This window comes from Natrix helvetica, assembly GCF_964273705.1.
Source record: "Natrix helvetica genome assembly, chromosome: 7".
In the NCBI taxonomy this organism is placed as follows: Eukaryota; Metazoa; Chordata; class Lepidosauria; order Squamata; family Natricidae; genus Natrix; species Natrix helvetica.
In genome coordinates this window covers 7156570-7178995 of record NC_138558.1, presented here as the reverse complement: position 1 = coordinate 7178995, position 22426 = coordinate 7156570, and the positions used below count along the sequence as shown (strand labels likewise).

Genomic DNA, 22426 nt, shown 5'->3' with positions numbered 1-22426 from the left:
TAGAATGTGTAACTCCTTAGCACCAGAGCATGTTAATATAATATAAGGCAGCTGGCAGTCGGAACAGAGTTCTTTGCAGATGGGGAGGGGGAGTAGAATGTCTAAACTCCCAGCTCACAGGCCAAATGAGCCCACCCCTATTAAATCAGTTAAACGTTCAACTGCCTGAAAGGGGTCTTATTTTTCCAGTAACGAAATTCTTAGAATTCTTGATTCTTAGCCACAGAAAACTTGGGCTCATTTGTGGTTGTAACTCGAGGGATTACCTTACTTATTGCCTTTTCTTCTCCGCTAACTTACCATTTGTTTAATTTTTACTTCAAGGTGCCACTTGACATGGATAAGAACGAGGAGCTGGGTTCTTCGATGGGCGAACTGAGAAATTGCACCGCTGTGGTCAACGCTTATCTGATGGAACCCAACATCACCTACGTGAGCTTTTACCTCCACAACCCTCTTGTCGCTTCCGTCTTCATCATCTCCTACCTCCTCATCTTCCTTCTGTGCATGATCGGCAACGGGGTTGTCTGCTTCACTGTTCTGCAGAGCAAGCATATGCGCACCGTCACCAACCTCTTCATCTTGAATCTGGCGGTCAGCGATCTGCTGGTGGGCATCTTTTGCATGCCCACCACTCTCCTGGACAACATCATAACAGGTACATGCACCCACGGGGCATCGCATCCTTTGGGGAATCACTCACATGAATGTCAAAGACCATTTTTTACAACCTCTTCTGTAGGTGTGGCCTGCTTTGTGGGGATGGCTTGCCAGTCATGTGATTGGATGGGAGTGGCTTGCCAGCCATGTGACCGGATGGGAGTGGCTTGCCAGCCATGTGACTGGGTGGGAGTGGCCAGCCATGTGACTGGGTGGGGGTGGCTTGCCAGCCATGTGACCGGATGGGAGTGGCTTGCCAGCCATGTGACCGGATGGGAGTGGCTTGCCAGCCATGTGACCGGATGGGAGTGGCTTGCCAGCCATGTGACTGAGTGGGAGTGGCTTGCCAGCCATGTGACTGAGTGGGCGTGGCCAACTTGTAAAATGTGGTGAAACTCACTTAACAACGCTCTTGCTTAGCAACCAAAATGTTGGCTCAGAAACTCTGGCATTTGAAGCATGCAAGTCTTAAAGTTGTCAAGTTACCAGACCCTTGCACCCCTAACCCTTTAGACAAAAAAACCTCAGGGGTGTTCAAACTTGACAGCTTTAAGACTTGTGGACTTCAACTCCCAGAATTCCTCCTCTCGCTCTTCATCTTGATGATGTGCGGACGGGATGGGGGAGGGAGCTGGAACCGGTTCTAAATGGCACTGTAGATTTGTGGAACCTCTTCTATAGAAGAGGTTAGGACTGGCAGGAACCCACCCTGGTCAAAGAGGGACGAGGGGGAAACGCAATCCAACTTGGGAGATTGCATTACTATAAGTAACTTGTAAGCATAAAATTATAACCGGGTTTGCGGGAATACCATCCCAAAAGTACACCAGTTGAGAGTGGAAAAGAGATAACCACAACAACAGAAAAGTAAAGGAAGAGAGGAGGAGAGGAGAAGAGAGGGAAGGGAAAAAGAGGAAAGGAGAGGAAGGCTGAAAGGGATAGAAAGAGAAGGAGAGGGTAGGAAGGGGAAGAGAGGAGTAGGGGAGAGGCAAGGGAAGAAGGAAACGTAAAGGAGAGGAGGAAGGAAGAAAACAGAGAAGGGAGGGAGGGTGAAAATAAAAGAAAAAAACAGGGTGGTGATAATACAAAATAGGTGTATGGGATGGTAAGCAAAGCAACCCAGAATGTGTATTTTAACTCTGCATAAGGAAAAACAAATGTGTAAAAGTGGTAAATATAAATGAGAATAACAACTATGTGAATGTATGCCTGTAATCGTATGTAAGAAATTAAAAATAAAAAACTTTTTTTTAAAAAGTAACCTGTAGAACCCTTGTTGCACTCTGAACTTAGCTGTTCAGAGTTGTTCTCTTGAAGACATCTCATTACCCGACTAGGTAACATCATCAGTGCTAGAAGGAAGTGGGATTTACAAGGAGGAGGAGGAAGAGAAGTGCATGTAAAAATGCAAGTAGAAACCATAGAAACCACCTTCGGTTGGAACGTGCACCTTCGGTGTTTAGTCCTGCCAACCACATGACCACGGCGACGTCTTCGGACAATGCTGTGGCTTGTTGGCTTTGAAATGGAGATGAACACCGCCCCCTAGAGTTGGGAACAACTAGCACATATGTATGAGGGGAACCTTTACCTTTACCTTATGATGATATAAACTCAGCAGGGGTGGATTGCTGCTGGTTTTACTACCGGTCCGCAACCCACACACAATGTGCACGCATGCGCTGTTCAATGGAAATTGTTCTGTGTACATGCGCAGAACAATTTACAGTGAACTGCACACGTGCAGTCACTAAAATCCAACAGTTTGGCGACATCAGCGGCGGTGAGGGAACCAGTTCGGGGGCATGTCAGGCCTGGGTCACTGTTGGTTCTGCGACCCAGGCCTGAATTCCACCACCGGTTCGGCCGAACCAGGCCGAACCGGCTGCAGCCAATCTCTGAAGCTCAGCCTTTGCAATTCAGTTCATTAAAAAAAACACCCAGATCTTTCTCCTTTAATATAAAAGTTATTGAATGTCGCAGCCTTTTGCTTGTCCACTAAAGTGAAAAGAATTGAATACAATTGTTGACCTTTTCATCTAAAACAATGCTTTCTTTTCCAGGTTGGCCTTTTGGAAGCATTGCCTGCAAAATGAACGGCACCATCCAGGGAATATCCGTTTCTGCTTCTGTCTTCACGTTGGTAGCCATTGCAGTGGACAGGTATGGCTTGGTATAAACCTCCAAAATTTGATATGGAGAGTACAGAAATCAGTTGTTATTCTGTTGCTTAGAATCAGGGGTGGGCTTCGAAAATTTTAGCAAGGGGTTCTCTTCCCGGGTGCTAGGTGAGTGTGGCCACGGTGGGCATGGGCTAGTTAGCCTCTCGCCCCATGGCAGGGGGGGGGGCATTTTCTCCCTCCCTGGGCTCTGGAGGCTTTGTTTGAGCCTCCGGGAGGGCGAAAACAGCCTCCTTCGGGCTCTGGAGAGCCTCCGGAGGCTGGAAATGGGCTCATTTCAGGCTTTCCAGAACTTCCAGTTTGCCCATTTCCCCCTCCCTGAGCCTCCACTCAGGCCGTGCACTTACCTCACATCCAAAATGGGTCGCGTGGAGACTCCTGGAAGGGGAGGGGCAAGGTTGGTGGGGCCAGCCAGGAGTGGGATTTGGGGGGTTCTCTGAATTGCACAGAATCTTAGCTAGAGGTTCTCCCGAACCCCTGCAAACCCCCAGCAGCCCGCCCATGATTTGCACTCGTTAAAAAGAAGAGAAATGATTAGAGGGGGTTAATCCGGAGACCCTCCGGAGGCTGAAAATGGGCCCCGTTGCCAGCTTTCCAGAACTTCTGGGAAGCCTGTTTTTCGCCTTCCCCGAACCTCTGCATGGGCCCTGTACTTATCTGGCATCCCAAATGGGCCGCGTGGGGACTCCTGGGAGGGGCAAAGTGGGGTGGGAGGTGTGGGGCAGGATGGGCAGGGCCAGCTAGAGGTGGGATTTGCGGGTTCACCGAACTGGGCAGAGTCTTAGCTGGAGATTCTCCTGAACTGTTGCGAACCTGCAGTAGCCCATCCCTGCTTAGAATGGCCTGTTCTTCAGACTTGGTAGTGAGATCAAGGGGAAAAGGAGGATAGAAAGCATAGGCACCTAGGTCCACAGTTCATCTATTTTTGCTCAGACGTTTCTGCACCGTGACATTAAATACGTACCGGTATATAACAGTTTCGATTGTGTGATACGGTTAAGGAAACTTAGAGATCAGTGGTGGGATTCAAATAATTTAACAACCGGTTCTCTGCCATAATGACCAGCTGGGTAGGCAAGGCTCAGTGGTCATGTGACTGGGTGGGCATGGCCAACTCAACGTCACTCAGGTCGATGGGCGCTTCACCTTAGTTGTTACAATGTAACAAGGGTTAACCGGAGAGGCAGTTTCTGTAACCAGGGCAATAAAGATGAGGCTAGAAACAACACCAGAATGTTTCCTTCCTGCCTTCCTTATAGGATTAGCCCTGTAAAGTGGAAAAAAACAAAAGGAGATTTCTTCCAACAACCGGTTCTCCGAACTGCTTAGAAAGTTAACAAGCGGTTCTCCCGAACAGGTGCGAACCGGCTGAATCCCACCACTGTTAGAGATGCATATAACAGTTTCAATTGTGTGATACGGTTAAGGAAACTTAGAGATGCAAGCACTGTTCCAAAGCCATAATCGATGGGCATTCAGAATTCTACTTTGCTTTTTGTAAGGGTTGACAGAAAAGAGTTGGCCTTTGTAGATTACTGTTTCTCTTTAGCCAAGAAAGAAAAGAAAAGAAGGAATGAAGGAAATAAAAAAGTGGTTTACTGTTTCTCTTTAGCCAAGAAAGAAAAGAAAGAAGGGAAGGAAGAAAGAAAGAGAGAGTGAGAGAAAGAAAGAAAGAAAGAAAGAAAGAAAGAAAGAAAGAAAGAGAAGAGAGAAAAGAAAGAAAGAATGAGAAGGAAAGAAGGAAGGAAGGAAGACAGAATAGATAGATAGATATGGGGGAGAGATATTAGGATTGAAGTCTAGTTTGGGAGGGAGGGAGGAAAGAAGGAAAGAAAGAAAGAAAAGACATAGGTGGGAGAAAGATATTAGGACTGATCTAGTTATGGAGGAAGAGAGGGAGGGAGGGAAGGAAGGAAGGAGGGAAGGAAGGAAGGAGAAAGAAAGAAAGAGGGGGGAGGGAGAAAGAAAGAGAAAGAGAGATAGGATGTGTGTATGTATGTATGTATGTATGTATGTATGTATATGTAAGGAAGGACGGAAGGAAGGAATAGAAAATTCCTAGACATCAAAGGGCAGGACAAGAAGTCACTGATGGAAACTTATCAGAGAGGGATCCAAATTCCCAACAGTGGGAATCAGTGAAAGGGCTTGCCTTCAGAAGTTGTGAGTGCTCCATTAGTGGAGGTTTTCAAGAAGAGATCGAATAGCCATTTGTCTGAAAAGGAACAGAGTCTCCTGCCATGGGCGGGACTAGAAGACTTCCAAGGTCCCTTCCAACTCTGTTTTATTCCATTGGGACTCTGTGATTCTTAGCACCATAAAAACCAACGTTGTGTTGCTGTTGATAACGTGGCTGGTCCACAGCATTGCTCTTTGATGAACTGAACTATTCCTCCTTCTCCCCCTTGTAGGTTCCGTTCTATCGTTTATCCCTTTAAACCAAAACTTACCGTATGGATAGCAGTTGTGTTGATAGCCATCATCTGGTTCCTGGCTGTTGTCATCATGTGTCCTTCTGCGGTCATGCTGAAGCTCATAGAAGAGAAGCGATTCCAGGTCATCCTTGGCGAGGAGAACCAAACCCATCCCATCTACTGGTGCCGGGAAGACTGGCCCAACGAGGACATGAAGAAGATCTACACCACTGTCCTCTTCGCCAACATCTACTTGGCTCCCCTGTCGCTCATCGTCATCATGTACGCTCGGATCGGGATCACGCTCTTCAACACGGTGCTCGCCTCTGGGAAGCAAGGCCACGAGCGTCACTCGGTGTACAAGAAGAAATTGAAGGTCATCAAGATGCTGATCACCGTAGCTTTGTTATTCATCCTCTCCTGGTTGCCCCTGTGGACCTTGGCCATGTTGTCCGATTATGCAGAACTGGACGAGACGCAGCACAAGCTCATCAATATCTATGTGTACCCCTTTGCCCATTGGTTGGCCTTCTTCAACAGCAGCGTCAACCCAATCATCTATGGCTACTTCAACGAGAACTTCCGGCGAGGTTTCCAAGCGGCTTTACACCTTCAGCTCTGCTCCGGGGAGGCGATCCCTCGGGACATGTATTCTCAACGGGCCCAGAGCAACGCTGTCTTGCCAGCCACAGTGCCCCAGCCGATAGACCACGATCTATCCTCGTGTGTCGCCGGGGGGTCCACTCAAAAGGGCAACTGGGCGGACAAGACACAGGTTCTGGTGATGGAGCATCTAGAACGTGCTTCAAACGACAACGGCGCTAAGCAAGACTTGCTTTGAACTACCTCAGCTGCTGGAGGTGATGTCCCCCAATTCAGAGTTTGTCAACTTTGGCAACTTTTTGGACGTGTGGACTTCAACCCCCAGAATTCTCCAAGGTGGCTGGAGAATTCTGGGAGTTGAAGTTCACACATCTTCAAGGAACACTGCCCCCTAGTTGATGCATCAGTAATGACATTTGATCCTACCTGTGGAGGAACAGAAAAAGAATTGCTGGTGTTTTGGGATCTTCTAGCTGTATTGAATCATTTCTGTCTCCTACAGGTAGTCCTCAACTTCCGATCATTCATTTAGTGACCATCTGGTGTCACAGCAGCACTGAACAAAGGGACTTACAATCTGTCCTCATACTTTTGACCATCAGGGCTCTCCCCCCTCCAGAGTCACATGATCAAAATTTGGGCACTTGGTCACTGATTGCCATTAGTCAGCTTCCTAGCTCGTTTCAGACAAGCAAAGTCAACGGTGGAAGCCAAATTCGCTTAACAACCATGGGATTCACTTAATCATGCAGTGGTGAGTTATGACTGGTACACTCTGGTACGGGCGTATTAGTGCCTGCCAGGAGCACTGGGTACCTCTCCGTTACGGTGGTCTGGAGGGCCCACCTGCCCTCCCGTGCTCCTTACGGGCATCTGCGCAAGGCTCCACCGAGCGTACGGTGTCTGCGCGAGGCTCCACCGAGCAGCTGGAGCATTGCGGAGGCGTCGCAGAGCATCACAGGAGGTAAGGACGCATGCATGCATTCATATGGTGGACGACGGGCCCCGTTGCACCGTACCGGTTGCAACGGGATCCAGAACCCACCACTGCAATCATGGTGTTGTTAAGCACCATCACAAAAGAGCTGACGAAATTGGGCACGGCTCATTTTACAAACCACCTCACTTAGTAACGAACATACCGATTCTAATTGTGGTTGTAAATCAAGGACTACCTGGAGTTGATTTATTTGAATTTTGAGGGAAATTATTTTCCCAAGATCCATAAGAATCCGGAGTGATTCTCTCTCTCTCTCTCTCCCTCCCCCCCCTCTCTCTGTCATGCACGCTCGTACACACACACACACAAAGCACACACACACACACATAGTCCCAAAGTGCTGCTGGTGGATCCTTACAGGATACAGTCAGTTGCCATATACTGTATATAAAGTATTTTTTAAAGAAGAAAACCATTTTTTTTCAAGAGACGTTTACGCCTGAAGAGTCGGAGACTTTCGCTTTCCATTCAAGAGCTCGCAAAACTCCAGATCCCTATCGAAATATAAATTCTTGGATATAGAGAGCAAAGCCGTTTCCGCCTACAATAGCTGAAGTGGAGGAACGATGGCCGCTTTAGGACTTGTAGACTTCAGCTCCCAGAATTCCTGAGCGTTGAAGTCCACAAGTCATAAAGGGCCCATCGTTCCCTACCCCTGACTTAGAGGATGCTACATAAACCTTTAGTTTCCTTTCGGTTTTCTTTTAACGGAAACTGGGCTTAAAACTGATACAGCCGTAATGGCGAACGTATGAGACGCCAAATCTGAGGGCACGTGAGGTGTTGCCCTATGTCAGCTCCAGTACGCATGTGCGGGCTGGCCGGCTGATTTTCGGCCTTCCAGAAGGCAGGGGAGGGCGTTTCTGCCCTCCCTGGGCTTCAGGAAAGCCTCCGGAGCCAGTGGAGGACGAAAAACAGCCCTAACGGGCCTACCAGGAGTTTGGAAATGAACCTCCAATAGGCTTGTTGGGCCATTAGGCTTCAGGATGCTTTCCTGAAGCCTGGGGAGGGCGAAAAATGGCCCAACAGTTGGCCTGCCAGAGGTCTGGAGGCCTCAGTGAGGCCTGTGCACATGCACGGGGGGGGGGGGAGGCACAGGGGGTTATGCAGGAATGCGCTGGGGGGGGGGGGATGGCATTGCATTATGGATGTAGCCACGGACTCACACGTGCTTTTTTGGCATCCAAGCAGAACAACATTCTCCCTCACTGTTATACAGGTTGGATGCGTTAAAAATTCTGCCTGCCTTTCTTTACTTTGAGAGGGGAAGTGAGTAGTCGGCACTCCTCAGCACTCATGAGGGTTCCGGATCCCGGTGCAACCGGTACGGTGCAACGGGGCTGGGCGTCCACCACATACATGCGCGCAGCACGCGCAATCGTACTTACCACCCGTGAAGCTCCACTGCTCAGCGGAGCGTTGCACAGGAGCTGTACGCTCCGTGAGCAGTAGCCTTGATGGGTTCAAATACCGGTAAGGAGGACGGGCGGACAGTTAAGCCCTCTGGCGCACCATACCAGAATGGTACCTGGTGCTCCCAGCAGGCACTGGTACACCCGTACCAGGGCGTACCAGTCGTATCCCACCACTGCTTGAGAAGAAGGTTCAATCATTAATGGAGGATAGGTGTTACTTCAAATTCCTTCTCCTTATTCGCTCTTTTAGGTGACTAATACCGTGTTTACCCCAAAATAAGACCAGGTCTTCTATTAATTTTTGTCCCAAAAGATGCATTAGAGCGCAGGGGTGAAACTACTTACCTTTGCTATCAGTTCGGGAGCAATGTGAGCGTGCGACCTTCCATGCATGTGCAGAGCGCACCTGCAAAGGTAAGCAAACAGTGGGGGGGGGGGAATCCGCTGTGCCATGTGATTTAGATTAGATTAAGATCAACTATGACGCTTGATTTATATTAGCTAGAAATCAGGACTTCCTGCTTTCCAGCTAATATAAGTCGCGCAGCATAGCTGATCGTCAGAAAAATCGGTAGCATTTTTACTACCGGTTCGGGCGAAGCAGTCCGAACTGGTAGCATTTCAGCTCTGTTAGGACTTATTTTGGGGAAAACATGGTACTAAAATGGGCCTGTCTGTCTGACAATTTTAATGGGGGCTTATTTTGGGGGTAGGTTTATATTATAAGCCTCCTGAAAAATTATGCTAGGGCAGTGATGGCTAACCTTTTTCCCATCACGTGCCAAAAGCGGGGGGAGCGCAGGAGGGTCATGCGCAGGCGTGCCTACCCCCATAATACTATGTGCATGACCTCCCAAGTGCATGCATGCATGACCTCCCCTGCATGCATGTGTGACCCCTGCCCTCTCCCCTGCTTTTTGGTTTCGATGGACCTGTTTTTTTCCCTTCCCAGGCTCCAAATGCTTTCTAGGAGCCTGGGGAGGGCAAAAACGGCCTCCTGCACCGCACCCCCCCCCCTTGAAGTCCTCCGGAGGCTTCAGGAGGCTTCCCTGAAGCCTCCCCAGGGCAAACAGTGGCCCTACGGGCAAACTGGAACTTCGGGGACAAACTTCCGTTTTTTCTGTAGGTCGTTTTTCGCCCTCCGGAGCCTTCAGGAGGCTTCCCTGAAGTCTCTGTAGGGTGAAAAATGGCCCTACGGGCAACCCGGAAGTCCGTTCCCGAACCTCCAGTATGCGCGTTAGGTTGTTTTTTGCCCTCTGGAGGATTCAAGGAAGCCTCCGGAGGACGGAAACCGGCCAAAAATGAAGGCCAAAGTCAGGTGGCCAACACATGCATGCACACTGGAGCAGACAGGCAACGCCTCGCATGCCCTAACAAATGGCTCCGTGTGCCAACTGTGGCACACATGCCAGAGGTTTACCATCATGCTGGTAGGGCTTATTTTCCGGTTGGGTCTTATTTTCGGGGAAATACAGTAACACCACTCTGAGTATTTTCTTCGGTAGACTAGAAAAGCGACCCCCAATCTTTTGGGCAGCAGGGAGCAGTTCCGTGGACAGAGCTTTTTCCACGGACTGGAGGGGGTGTCGTTTCCTGTTCTACCTTCATCCTGTGGGTGGGGTTTTGCTTGTTTGCACAGCCTGATTTCTAGCATGCTGTGGCCCAGTGCCGGTTCATGGACCAGGAGTTGTGGACTCTTGCTCTAGAATTCCTGTCAGGGTTCTAATGCTTAATTGGATGCAGGTAGAAGTCAAAGAAGTATCAGAGATCAGGGAGCTCATCCTGATGGGAACGGCAGTCCCATGTGCCCAAAGACAGCTTGCTTTATTTGTATATACGTGTACACTTTTACCTTGAAATACAAAAGTATTTGCCTGCTTGTCAACAGCCAGTAGTTGCTTGTAACCATCATGGTGATTTATTTGGATATGTTAGAAAACATGATAAACCGGAGGAGTGAATTTCAGCCAGCCCCCCCCCCCCTCTCAGCCTGTTCTGACCTAGGCTTCCCCAAAAAGCACGAAGCAGATTCCTGGTCCCGACACAAACCCCTTTTATGAAACGAATGTGAATTCCTCTCATTCCCCTTCAGCAAAGGCCTGGCAAACTGCCTTTCAAAGGAGTATTTATGACCACAGACCTTATCTAGCTTGGAAAGCTGCCTTGTAAATATTTTCCAAATGAGGTGCTGTGCAAGGAAAGACTTGGCACAGAGTCTCTGAGATGCGCGGACAGATCTTTACACTCCTGAAACAAATGAATTGTTTCCTGCAAAAGCCCACTCCCCTTTCGCTCCTCTTTTATTTTCTCTGGGAGGAGCCATTCACTGTCCACCTGTGGCTTTATTTCCATGTCGACCCTGGTTTCTTAGCTGTTCTTTTCTTCTGGAAGCTCTGCGCATGCGCACACTGGGAACAGGCTCCAGCTGTTCCTCTGCCTCACTGCTGTCAAGCTCCAAAGGCAGCTGAGAACTGCCAGACAGCCTTGGCCCCCTCTCTGCCTCCAACACAGAGCCCTCATCAGAGCCTTCTCCAGCCTCCAGGACTGGCCCATGTTCCTCCCCAACCTCTTCATTGTCCAACTCTGCGGCCAACTCTGCTGGCCGCTGGCGGGCCACAACACACCTCAGGATTATTCTTGTGGAGAAAATAAGACGAGGACGGAGTACTAGGGAGGTTTATTAGGAAAGAGCATTCATATCAGGGAAAGAGCATTAGGATGATAAAACATACAATAAATGGTTGCAGGAGCTGTTTATTCTCCAAAGCTCCTGAAGGCAGGACGAGAAGCAACGGGTGGAAATTAATCAAGGAGAGAAGCAACCTAGAACTAAGAACTCTTACTAGAGCTTTAGGTGTTAGTACCTCCCTTGATCTTAATTGTATCCCTCTTCTAATGCAATTTAGGATTGCATTGGTTTTTTCGACTGCCACCACGTTGGCTCATATTTAATTGGTTGTCCATTGAGACTCCAAGACCCCTCTCGCAGTCACTGCTCTTAAGCCTGGTCTCACCCAGTCTATTTCCAAGGTCCTTTCCAACTCTTCTTTTATTCTGGGTTATATTTCCTTCTGCTTCACATTACAATTGGCAAGGTAGGCGAAAAGAATGAGTGGGAGCAACGGACACCACCTAATCATGGGTTTAATCACAAACCCAGTTTACTGAGTAGCAAATGAAACATCTTCCAGCATGCTCTCCTTTTTTTTTCTGGACTGTACAGTTCTGAGCCATTTTGGAGTACAACAACACCAACGTACAATAAATAAATAAATTGCTTGCAATCGGTTGGTCTTTCTTAATTTGCTTCTGGACAGGTTTGATGTAGGAAGAGGGAAGGACACAGCCAAGCACTCCAGTGTAGGAAACAGTTTTATTATGCATAATAAAGGACCGAACAAAGAGAAAACAGCTTGTCCGGACCTCGAATGATTATCATAAACAGGGTTTATACCCCACATGACGTATATACTTGCTGACGGTTACATTTGACATATATGGTATAATAAGGAACTGAAAGCGCTGGTACATATCTTAATTACCGTAAGGGGACAGAAAGGAAAAAGGGAGGGGGCCATATGCATCCGATGGATTATATCAACTATAATGTTTAAAAGGGAGGAAAAGGAGAACAAGCTAGCAAACAGGATACATTTGTCTGGGTCAGCTCATTGCAGATAAAAATAATCATTCATGTCAGCAATTCTTACAAGAAAGGAAATAAGGCTTTGTACTTGATCAAACTTTTTCGGGCCTGCAGCCTTCAGCCTGGCTGTTAGACCTGACCCAAAGTTTTAGCCTATCTCAGGTTGGCAGAAAAGGTAGATTTTGACCCCAGTGAATAACTCTTCATCAGCTCTCTTTACTGAAGCTCTCTATCTCTTGATGGTGTGTTTAAAGAGGACACGAATTCATCAGGAGGACAACCACGCCATTTTAAAATGATTAAAGTTAACTTGGTGAAACAAGAACCTGCGCAGCCAATGTTCTTACAGTAGGACTACCATACAATCCATACCATAACATTAAGCACGATTCAACTTTGTCTATAATGCAAAACATGCGATAAAGTTAAATGCTATTAGCAGGGATGGGATTCAGGCGGTTTGAACCAGATGTTAATTTTGCATCCAGTTCACCGAACCCAGTTGTTGCAAGGACCGGCTACCCAGTATGTATTTAATATTACATGTCCGAACAGCAGGGAGGATTATCTTCACACAACATTGGAAAAATGAGAAAAACACTGTGGGATGAAGAGATAATTAAGAAGATACTACACTCTGCAGAAATGGAGGGATGGAAAGACAGAATGCTATCAAACATGGAATCTATTTTATCAGTGGTTGGGGAAAAGGGGTAGAGATTAAGAATGGAATCAGTATTGTTAAGCAAATTAAATACCCGAACAACAAGATTGCTTATTAAGCACTAAGAAATATAATTAACCAAAAAAAAAATCAATAAAATAAAATAATATTGGAAAGTGGCCGGTTTGGCATTGTAAAAAATGCTAAATATATGCATATACATATGCATATGCATATGCATATGCATATACAAATACATCATATACATATACATATACATATACATATACATATACATATACATATACATACATGGTGGCTCAATGGTAAGATGTTGAGCTTGTCGATCAGAAGGCTGGTTTGCTTTGGTTTGATTTATTTGGATTTATATGCCGCCCTTCTCCAAAAGGACTCAGGGCAGCGTACAACATTAAAAAACACACATCCCAAAAGTTAAAAAAGATTAAATCCATATCCCAAAAAAACCAAACCGAATTTTAAAAAAACCAATACATTTAAAATGAGTTAAAATTAACAGGCCAGGCCGGCTTGCTGGAAAAGCCAACTTTTTAGGGCGCATCGGAAGGACCGGAGGTCGGGGATTATGCGAAGCTCCGGGGGCAGCTCATTCCAGAGGGAAGGTGCTCCCACAGAGAAGGCTCTCCCCCTGGGGGTCACCAGCCGACACTGCCTGGCCGACGGCACCCTGAGGAGGCCAACTCTGTGGGATCGTACTGGACGGTGGGAGGCTACTGGTGGCAGTAGGTGGTCTCGCAGGTACCCTGGGCCTAAGCCATGGAGGCTGGCAGTTCAGCAGTTTGAATCCCTAGCGCCACACAATGGAGTGAGCTCCCGTGACTTGTCCCAGCTTCTGCCAACCTAGCAGTTTGAAAGCATGTAAAAAATGCAAGCAGAAAAATAGGAACCACCTTTGGTGGGAAGGTAACAGCGTTCTGTGTGCCGTCGGCGTTTAGTCACTTAACCATGGAGACGTCTTCGGACAGTGCTGGCTCTTCGGCTTAGAAACGGAGATGAGCACACACACACACCCCTAGAGTCAGGAACGACTAGCACATATGTGTGAGGGGAACCTTTATCGCACACCCACATATGGGAATGAGATTTCTCCAGTCAAATAGCATATGGATCACTAAGTTAGAACCCACATGCATTCTCTCAAAATGCTAGTTGTTGGGCACACAAAATAGAGAATTAGCAAGCGCTGATCTTGTGGGCTGACTGGCACAGTTTGCTTGGCTTGAGATGAAATCAGGCAACTGGGTAGATAAATCTTCCCCTTTTATCCCAACCTGTAATTTTCATGCCCTGCAAAGCCAGCCTTCTATGTTCTTTCGAATAAGCCACGCTTATTAAAATGATTGCAAGCTGGCTTCATTGGCGGTGGAAATGCACCTTGATGGAAGAGATGGGGAAGACAAAAGCATTCAAAACAAAACGCCTAGAGAGCCAAAGGCTCATTTAATCTCTTTTGCTTTTCAGTCTGAAGCTACAAATACAGTAGCTGCTTCATTATCCGCTCACCTCCTGCAGAAAGCAACAGCATTAAATATCATCTCCAGACTTGGGAGTCCATTTCTGGAGGTGGTTAATCTACCAGGACATCATTATCAATAGCTCCAGAAGTAGATCTAGCCAGCATTCATCTTGGTCAACCACCAGTCAAATGAGCAATTTGCATTTTCATGAACCTTCTGCCTGGGTAAATTACCAATGGTGTATTGTATCTCATTGCTGGGCTTAGCTTTTCTGAATCAGCACCTGGTGAGGATTATTATACTTTTCTGGTTTTGTGTTGATGTACTTCTCACTTAACATCTGGCTCTCTGTTCTGACCGAGGCTTCCCGAGAGCATGAAGCAAACTCCTTGTCCAGACAAAAAACCCATTTTATTAATTTTCTGTGAATTCTCCTCATTCACAGCCATCAAAGTACTTCAAGGGAGGATTTACAGTCACAGATCTTATCTGGCTTGGAGGGTTGACAGGCCAATATCTGTGAAACTTGGCAAGGAGTCTTGGAGAGTCACGAACCAATTAAGCGAACTAATTGTCTCCTGCAAACTCCACTCCCCTTTCGCTTCTCTTTTATTTCCTCTGGGAGGGGCCATTCATCGTCCACCTGTGGCCTTACTCCCAAGTCGACCCCTGTTCTTTAGCTGTTCCCTTCGCCTGGCAACTCTGTGTCAGGCCTGTAATTATATTCTTTTTTGGATCTTTGGCCTGCCACACTTTCTTAGAATTTTCTATGCTGTTTCAATAGTGTAGTAGTTGGGAGGGGGGAATAGAAAGGAGTAGGATTGTAGAATGGATTGTTGACATTCTTTTGTAGAAGCCAAGGTCATCTTTTGTCTTCGCATCTCGACACCTGGCCGGAAGAAGATGGGTGTACATGCCAGCGTGGAAGATGATGATTGGAACATGTGATGGATTTGTGGGTGTGGGGAGAGATCATGAACTTTAACTGGGTGAACCCACAGCATGTACTTCCAGAGTTGAAATTTCCATAGCAGTACTAACATGCCTGCGGAATAAATTGCACCTTAAAGGATGTTTTGCCTTGGACAATGATTTATTTCTGCATGGTATTTAGAACCCTAACACTCTGCTCATGCGCACACTGGGAACAGGCTCCAGCTGTTCTTCTGCCTCACTGATGTCTGACTCTGAAAGCAGCTGATAACTGGCATACGGCTCTGGCCCCCTCTCTGCCTCCGACACAGAGCCCTCATCAGAGCCTTCCCCAGACTCCAGGACTGGCCCATGTTACTCCCCAACCTCCTCACTGTCCGAATCTTCTGCCAGCTTTGCTGGCTGCTGGCGGGCCACAACACTCAGTGGCTTTTCTCAGGTGTATCTTGTTTTTTTAATAAATCTGTTGCTTCGGCAGAACTTTTTTAAAAGAAAGAAAGAATTGAAACTATGAAAAAGAAAAGGAGAGAGAAATAACTCTTGGAAGAAAGATGCTGCATAGAAATTGTCCTCTCTAAACTTCCACTACCGTCTCACCAGAACCGGCCAGAACCGGCTGAATGCCACCTCTGATCCAGTTGTTCTTGTATTGTGCTTATCACATGATAATAGGGAACATCAGAATGGTATGTTCAAAACTTCTCTGTGCTGCCTTCACAACCACGAGAGCCAAGTATGGTTCTAGGCTCCTGAGTGGGTAAGATTGTGTGGAGTGGAGAGACTAGGCTAAACTACACACAAACTGGTCTCTTGCTTATTTTTTTTAAAGTAATGCTAAAGTGGAAGATGGTGTAGGGAAGAAATGTCCTTCTGGGTTCAGTTCCAAGTGGGGAGAAAGACACTGGAAACATGGAGGCTGCTTTGGAAAGATGGTTTAATGGTGGACAAGACCACATGGCTTGAGGTCCTGGGCAAAAGAAAAAAAGCACATGGGTGAGAGAGGGAGATAGATTTATACCCTTTCTTGGGCCCGGTCTTGGAGCTTCCTGTTCCTGTGTAAGAAATGTATCCTAATTGGTTGTCAGACTCTCATGGGGCCATGCAGGGGCAACTGTGTAGACTGACCTGAGTCCCAGGCTTGGTTGACCCTTGCTGGGTGATGTAATCTTCCCAGGAGCCATGTGGCGAGATGGGTAGAGGGCTAATCCTATCATGTCCTGAGGGCCATATCTTAATCCCATCACCCTGGAGCTGAAGGGGGAGGGGCACGGAACTGCAGGAGGCTGCTTTGTTTTTAAAAACATGTTTCTCCTTTTCTCATCCAGGGAAGTATAATATTCTGCCTTTTTAATATTTCCTAGAATATTTCATTCTTCTAGGAGAGGAGTGGGTTCTAACTTCCTATAATGGGAAGTAGAATACTAAAGTGGAAGATGGGAAGTTGGAGACAACCTTGAAGGCCAAATATGGTTCTTGGCTCCTGAGTGGGTAGAGTTGAGAAACTAAACTACACCCAAAGTGGTCTCGTGATTATTTTGTAGTAATGCTATCATTATAGGGATTCAGTTAGAGTTGTGCCTCAGGTGCACAAGTCTATAAATAAACCTTATGTGTTTATTGTTTCATTTTGCTGATTTTTTATTTTTTGCCCCCTTGCAGTTGCAACTGGCAAGATGGAAAAGCAATATCAGCGGAGGTGATAAATAAGGAATACATTAAAATAAAAATGAAAACCGTCTGAACAAAAGAGCATCTTTGGAGGAAATGCTTTCATGTTGGCCATGTTATTGCGTGTTCCTACAACACACACACACACACACACACACACAAAGACATTTTTGCTGATAAATAAATGAAGGGAGACTAGTATAGATCTATTTCAAGCTATTTAGCTCTCATCAGCTAGCTAGCTGATGAGAGATATTTGGGCAGACTAGGTGCTTTGACAGAGGAAAAAAAACACTAGATAGATAGGTAGGGATATAGATATTGATAGAAAGATACACACACACACACACAAGCTGGATACTAGTGCTTCACTATGAAACTATGTCGGGATTGATACTTAAAGTTTGACAATTAATGTAGAATGTGTAACTCCTTAACATCAGAGCGTGTTAAAGAAGGCAACTGGCAGTTGGAACAGAGTTCTGTTTAGGTGGGGAGGGAGAGTAGAATGTCTAAACTCCCAGCCCGCAGGCCAGATGAGTCAAATGCTGGCTATGCCCACGCCTGGTCTAGTGAAAGGGTAGCATCAGAGTGTGTTAATATAAGGCAACTGGCAGTTGGAACAGAGTTCCTTTCAGGTGGGGAGGGGGGGGTGTAGAATGTCTAACTCCTTAGCATCAGAGCATGTTAATGTAAGGCAACTGGCAGTTGGAACAGAGTTCCTCTCAGGTGGGGAGGGGAAGTAGAATGTCTAACTCCTTAGCATTGACACATGTTAATATAATACTTATAAGAAATACTGATAATCTGATAATTTTGAAAAATCCTTTCTTAGCGAGCACCTAGATGCCAAGAGGAACATACGTGATGAATTTCAAATTTGTAGGCTTTACAGTTCTGGAGATTTCATGATGAGTGAGTGGTATTTGGTATTATACAGAGATAATTTAAAATCTAGATGTCAAAACCTTTCCAGCTCTGTTATTATCTAGCATAGTAAGAATCCCTTTAGTGTAACAAATAACCATAATTTAAGAGATACATCCAACGGAAGCATTTGCAGGTGCTCAGATTTTCACCCAAACAATGAAAGCGGTGTTCTGATTCCATGTGTATACAAAAGGGGAGTCAGTCAGCATAAATTTATAATTTGCCCAGCCGTGAAATTCCTCGGGGATCCTTCAGAAGCCCAGGATTCTCGCTTAATCAGAAGAAAACACTACGCCGTACGGGAAAATTCTGTGCAAAAAATCAAATACAGCTAGTCCTTTACTTACAACTATTTGTTGTAAGCCAAGGACTTCAACACTACAATGGCACTGAAAATAGGAAGTTATTTCAAATGGTAAACATGCAAAGAAGCAAACACAGAAAACTTAATTGGCACCATGTAAACCAGTGGTGAGATTCAATTTTTTTTTACTATCGCTTCTGTGGGCGTGGCTTGATGTGTTTGGCATGGCTTGGTGGGCATGGCTTGGTGGGGAAGGATACTGGCAGGGGAAGGATATTGTAAAATCTCCATTCCCTTCCCACTCCAGGGGAAGGATACTGCAAAATCTCCATTCCCTCCCCACTCCAGGCAGAATGATACTGCAAAATCTCCATTCCCTCCCCACTCCAGGGGAAGGTTACTGCAAAATCTCCATTCCGTTCCCATTCCAGGGGAAGGATACTGCAAAATCTCCATTCCCTCCCCACTCCAGGGGAAGGTTACTGCAAAATCTCCATTCCCTCCCCACTCCAGGGGAAGGATACTGCAACATCTCCATTCCCTCCCCACTCCAGGGAAAGAATAACGAACAATCTCCATTTCCTTACCACTCCAGGGAAAGGATACTGCAAAATCCCCATTCCCTCCCAATTAGCTGGGACTCGAGAGGCAGAGAATAGAGGGGGGGCAGAGGGGATATTTACTCCTTTTCCGAACTACTCAAAATGTCTGCTACCGGTTCTGTAGAACTGGTCAGAACCTGCTGAATACCATCTCTGGTGTAAACCTAATTATAATGCTCACAATTCAAACGAAGAGGCTCAATCCACATTGCTTGATTTAATCAACCCCTTCGCCACATCCCTACATCCATCAAGTGTCAGATGTTAGAAGCAACATGTCCTTCAAACCCACATCAAGAGCCAGTTTCCCTATAAATCAATCTCTCTAGGCCCCATTTTCTTTGTAGCTACCCCAACATGCAAACGTGTATTTGGTTTGGGGAAGAAATAAATCCCCTTTCCCCACAATGTGTCTGGATTTCATAGAGGTGGAGCTCTCGCCTCACAGTCAGGAGGCTGTGAGTTCAATCCTAGGTGGAGGCAGATGGACTAGATGACCTGCAAGGTCCCTTCGAACTCCATTAATCTGTTAAAGATTTGCTCCTCTGCAACCCGGCTGAGGTTGGGACACCAAATTATTCTTCTGCAGTGGTCAAGGAATGATTGTAAATGGAGGATGATCTATAATTTTCTAGAGCATGGGAGCATATCTTTATGCCTGAATTCAACATTTTATGTGAGACCTCAGAGAGAATAGAATAGCAGACTTGGAAGGGACGTTGGAGGTCTTCTACTCCAGCCCCCTGCCTAGGCAGGAAGCCCTATACCATTTCAGACAAACGGCTATCCAACATCTTCTTTAAAATTTCCAGTGTTGGGGCATTCACAACTTCTGGAGGCAACTTCTGTTCCACTGATTAATTGTTCTAACTGTCAGGAAGTTTCTCCTCAGTTCTAAGTTGCTTCTCTCCTTGATTAGTTTCCACCCATTGCTTCTTGTTCTACCCTCAGGTGCCTTGGAGAATAGTTTGACTCCCTCTTCTTTGTGGCAACCCCTGAGATATTGGAACAATGCTATCATGTCTCCCCTAGTCCTTCTTTTCATTAAACTAGACATACCCAGTTCCTGCAACCGTTCCTCATATGTTTTAGTCTCCAGTCCCCTAATCCTCTTTGTTGCTCTTCTCTGCACTCTTTCTACAGTCTCCACATCTTTTTTACATCGTGGCGACCAAAACTGAATGCAGTATTCCAAGTGTGGCCTTATCAAGGTCTTCTAGTCCAACCTCCTGCCTAGGCAGGAAACCCTATACCGTTTCAGACAAATGGCTATCCAACCTCTTCTTAAAGACTTCCAGTGTTGGGGCATTCACAACTTCTGGAGGCAACTTCTGTTCCACTGATTCATTGTTCTAACTGTCAGGAAGTTTCTCCTCAGTTCTAAGTTGCTTCTCTCCTTGATTAGTTTCCACCCATTGCTTCTTGTTCTACCCTCAGGTGCCTTGGAGAATAGTTTGACTCCCTCTTCTTTGTGGCAACCCCTGAGATATTGGAAGACTGCTATCATGTCTCCCCTCATCCTTCTTCTCATTCAACCAGACACATCCAGTTCCTGCAACCATTCTGCATATGTTTTAGGACAATCTTTATTTTAGGACAACCATTTAAATATGAGCCAGCAGTGTGCAGCAGCTGCCCAAAAAGCCAACACAGTTCTAGGCTGCATCAACAGAAGGATAGAATCAAGATCACGTGAAGTGTTAATAGCACTTTATAATGCCTTGGTAAGGGCACACTTGGAATACAACATTCAGTTTTGGTCGCCATGATGTAGAAAAGATGTGGAGACTCTAGAATTATTTATTTATTTATTTCTTCGCACTTCTAGACCGCCCCCTCTCCCAAAAGGGACTCGGGGCGGTGTACAGTCCACACAGCAAATACATCATCCACAGTAAAATTCATTAAATAGATAAACAGATGAATAAGTGAATAAATATAAATATAAATATGGAGGAGGTTAAACGAATTAAAAGAACTGTACAGCAAGAATATAAATATGGCTTTAAAACCCTAAAATCAATTAAATTTAAAACAATACCCTTAAAATACCAGTTAAAAGTATATTTCCAGGAGGTAACAGTTATAACAGTTATAATTATGCCAGGCCAGCTAATCGGAACAGGTGAGTCTTCAATTTTTGTCGGAAGGAGCGGAAGTCCGTGGTGGTTCTAATATCGGGGGGGAGGTCATTCCAGAGGGTTGGGCCCATCACAGAGAAGGCCCTATTCCTTGGCGCCGCCCGCTGGCATTGCCTAGTGGACGCCACCTGGAGAAGCCCCTCCCTGTGAGAGCGAATTGGCCGCAGGGATGTATGTGGGAGGATGCGATCCCGCAAGAAAGAGTGCAGAGAAGAACAACAAAAGATGATTAGGAGACTGGAGACTAAAACATATGAAGAATCATTGCAGGAACTGGGTATGTCTAGTTTAATGAAAAGAAGGACTAGGGGAGACATGATAGCAGTGTTCCAATATCTCAGGCGTTGCCACAGGGAAGAGGAGGTCAAGCTATTTCCCAAGGCACCCAAAGGCCAGATAAGGAATAATGGATGGAAACTGAACAAGGAGAGATTCAACCTAGAAATAAGGAGAATTTTTTTGAGAGTGAGAACAATCAACCAATGGTACAGAAGTTGCCTTCAGAAGTTGTGGGAGCTTCAAAGGTTAGGAACCACTGGTGTAGGGTCTTCTGATTGGGGGGAGGGGGTTGGACTAGATGACCTACAAGGTCTTCCAACTCTGTTAATCTGTTTACAGATTACTAATCAAGGAGAGAACCAATCTAGAACAAAGGAGAAATTTCCTGACAGAACAATCAGTCGATCAGCTTGCCTCCAGAAGTTGGGAGTGGAGGTTTCTAAGAAGAGACTAGATATCCATTTGTCTGGAATGGTATTGTTGCTCCTGTTTGAGTAGGGGGTTGGACTAGAGGACCTCCAAGGTCCTCTTTTAACTCTGTTATTCTGTTATCTTGACCTGGAAAATTGAGAGAGAGGTTTACATGCGTTTACAGCAAAATGCTACTTAGCATGGATGTTTCTGCTTCTTGGCTATTTGTCATTCTGCCTTAATGAACAATTGCACATTTGCATAATGATCCAAGAAAGACTGTAAAGTGGTGTCAACTTTCTGCATGATAAATGTTCTGGGCAAGAATCATAATCTTTCCAATTCTCATTACTGGAAATCCTTTAGCCCAGTTCCCATGTCATTTGCATATTTGCGGCTTTCAAGAATTAACGTTCAAACCGATTGCGGGCTGTATAAACAAAGATGAAGATTTGCAAGAGCGAGTATTAACCGGGCAGAGAACTTTGCAGTATCCTTTCCCTGGAGTGGGGAGGGAATGGAGATTTTGCAGTATCCTTCCCCTGTCATGCCCATCAAGCCACGCCCACCAAGCCATGCCATGCCACACCCACCAAGCCATGCCCACAGAACCAGTAGTAAAAAAAAATTAATTTCACCACTGTTGGTGGGATGGCAGGGGAAGGTTATTGCAAAATCCCCATTCCCTCCCCATCAGCTGGGACTCAGGAGGCAGAGAATAGATGGGGGCAAGGCCAGCCAGAGGTGGTATTTGCTGATTCTCCCAACTACTCAAAATTTCATGTACCGGTTACCAGAACCTGTCAGAACCTGCTGGACTTCACCCCTGGCATGTATGCAGTTTGGCACTCGGTGTCTAAAAGGTTCTTCATCATTGTTCTAGATTGTATCTCTCCTTCAGAGGTGAGCTGTACTTATCTTAACAATTGGTTCGCTGGTTGTGAACATGCACCATCCACGCTTCCACATGGCCTTCCACGCATGCGCTTCGCTTGCTCATGTGCCTTGTGCGCATGTGTGCGGCATCCAAACCAAAGCTAATTAGCACTATAGCACCAGGGCGGGTGAGCAGGCCCATCT

The 22426-nt window shown here is 46.2% G+C and overlaps 1 protein-coding gene across 1 annotated transcript; it reads left to right on the top strand.

The window, feature by feature from the left end:
* Positions 1–382: 382 nt before the first annotated feature.
* On the top strand, positions 383–6626 carry NPFFR2 (neuropeptide FF receptor 2). The gene is made up of 3 exons (XM_081959981.1): positions 383–658; positions 2724–2823; positions 5252–6626. The coding sequence occupies exons 1-3, from the start codon at positions 412–414 to the stop codon at positions 6093–6095; spliced, it is 1191 nt and encodes a 396-aa protein (XP_081816107.1). The 5' UTR covers positions 383–411; the 3' UTR covers positions 6096–6626.
* Positions 6627–22426: the final 15800 nt, after the last annotated feature.

What these genes read in the sequence shown, in the direction of transcription:
- NPFFR2 (XM_081959981.1), top strand. Translation starts at nt 412, where the DNA reads ATGGAACCCAACATCACCTACGTGAGCTTTTACCTCCACAACCCTCTT. An exon ending in CCTGGACAACATCATAACAG is followed by an intron (nt 659 to 2,723) that starts GTACATGCACCC and finishes TTTCTTTTCCAG; the next exon opens with GTTGGCCTTTTGGAAGCATT. An exon ending in GTAGCCATTGCAGTGGACAG is followed by an intron (nt 2,824 to 5,251) that starts GTATGGCTTGGT and finishes TCCCCCTTGTAG; the next exon opens with GTTCCGTTCTATCGTTTATC.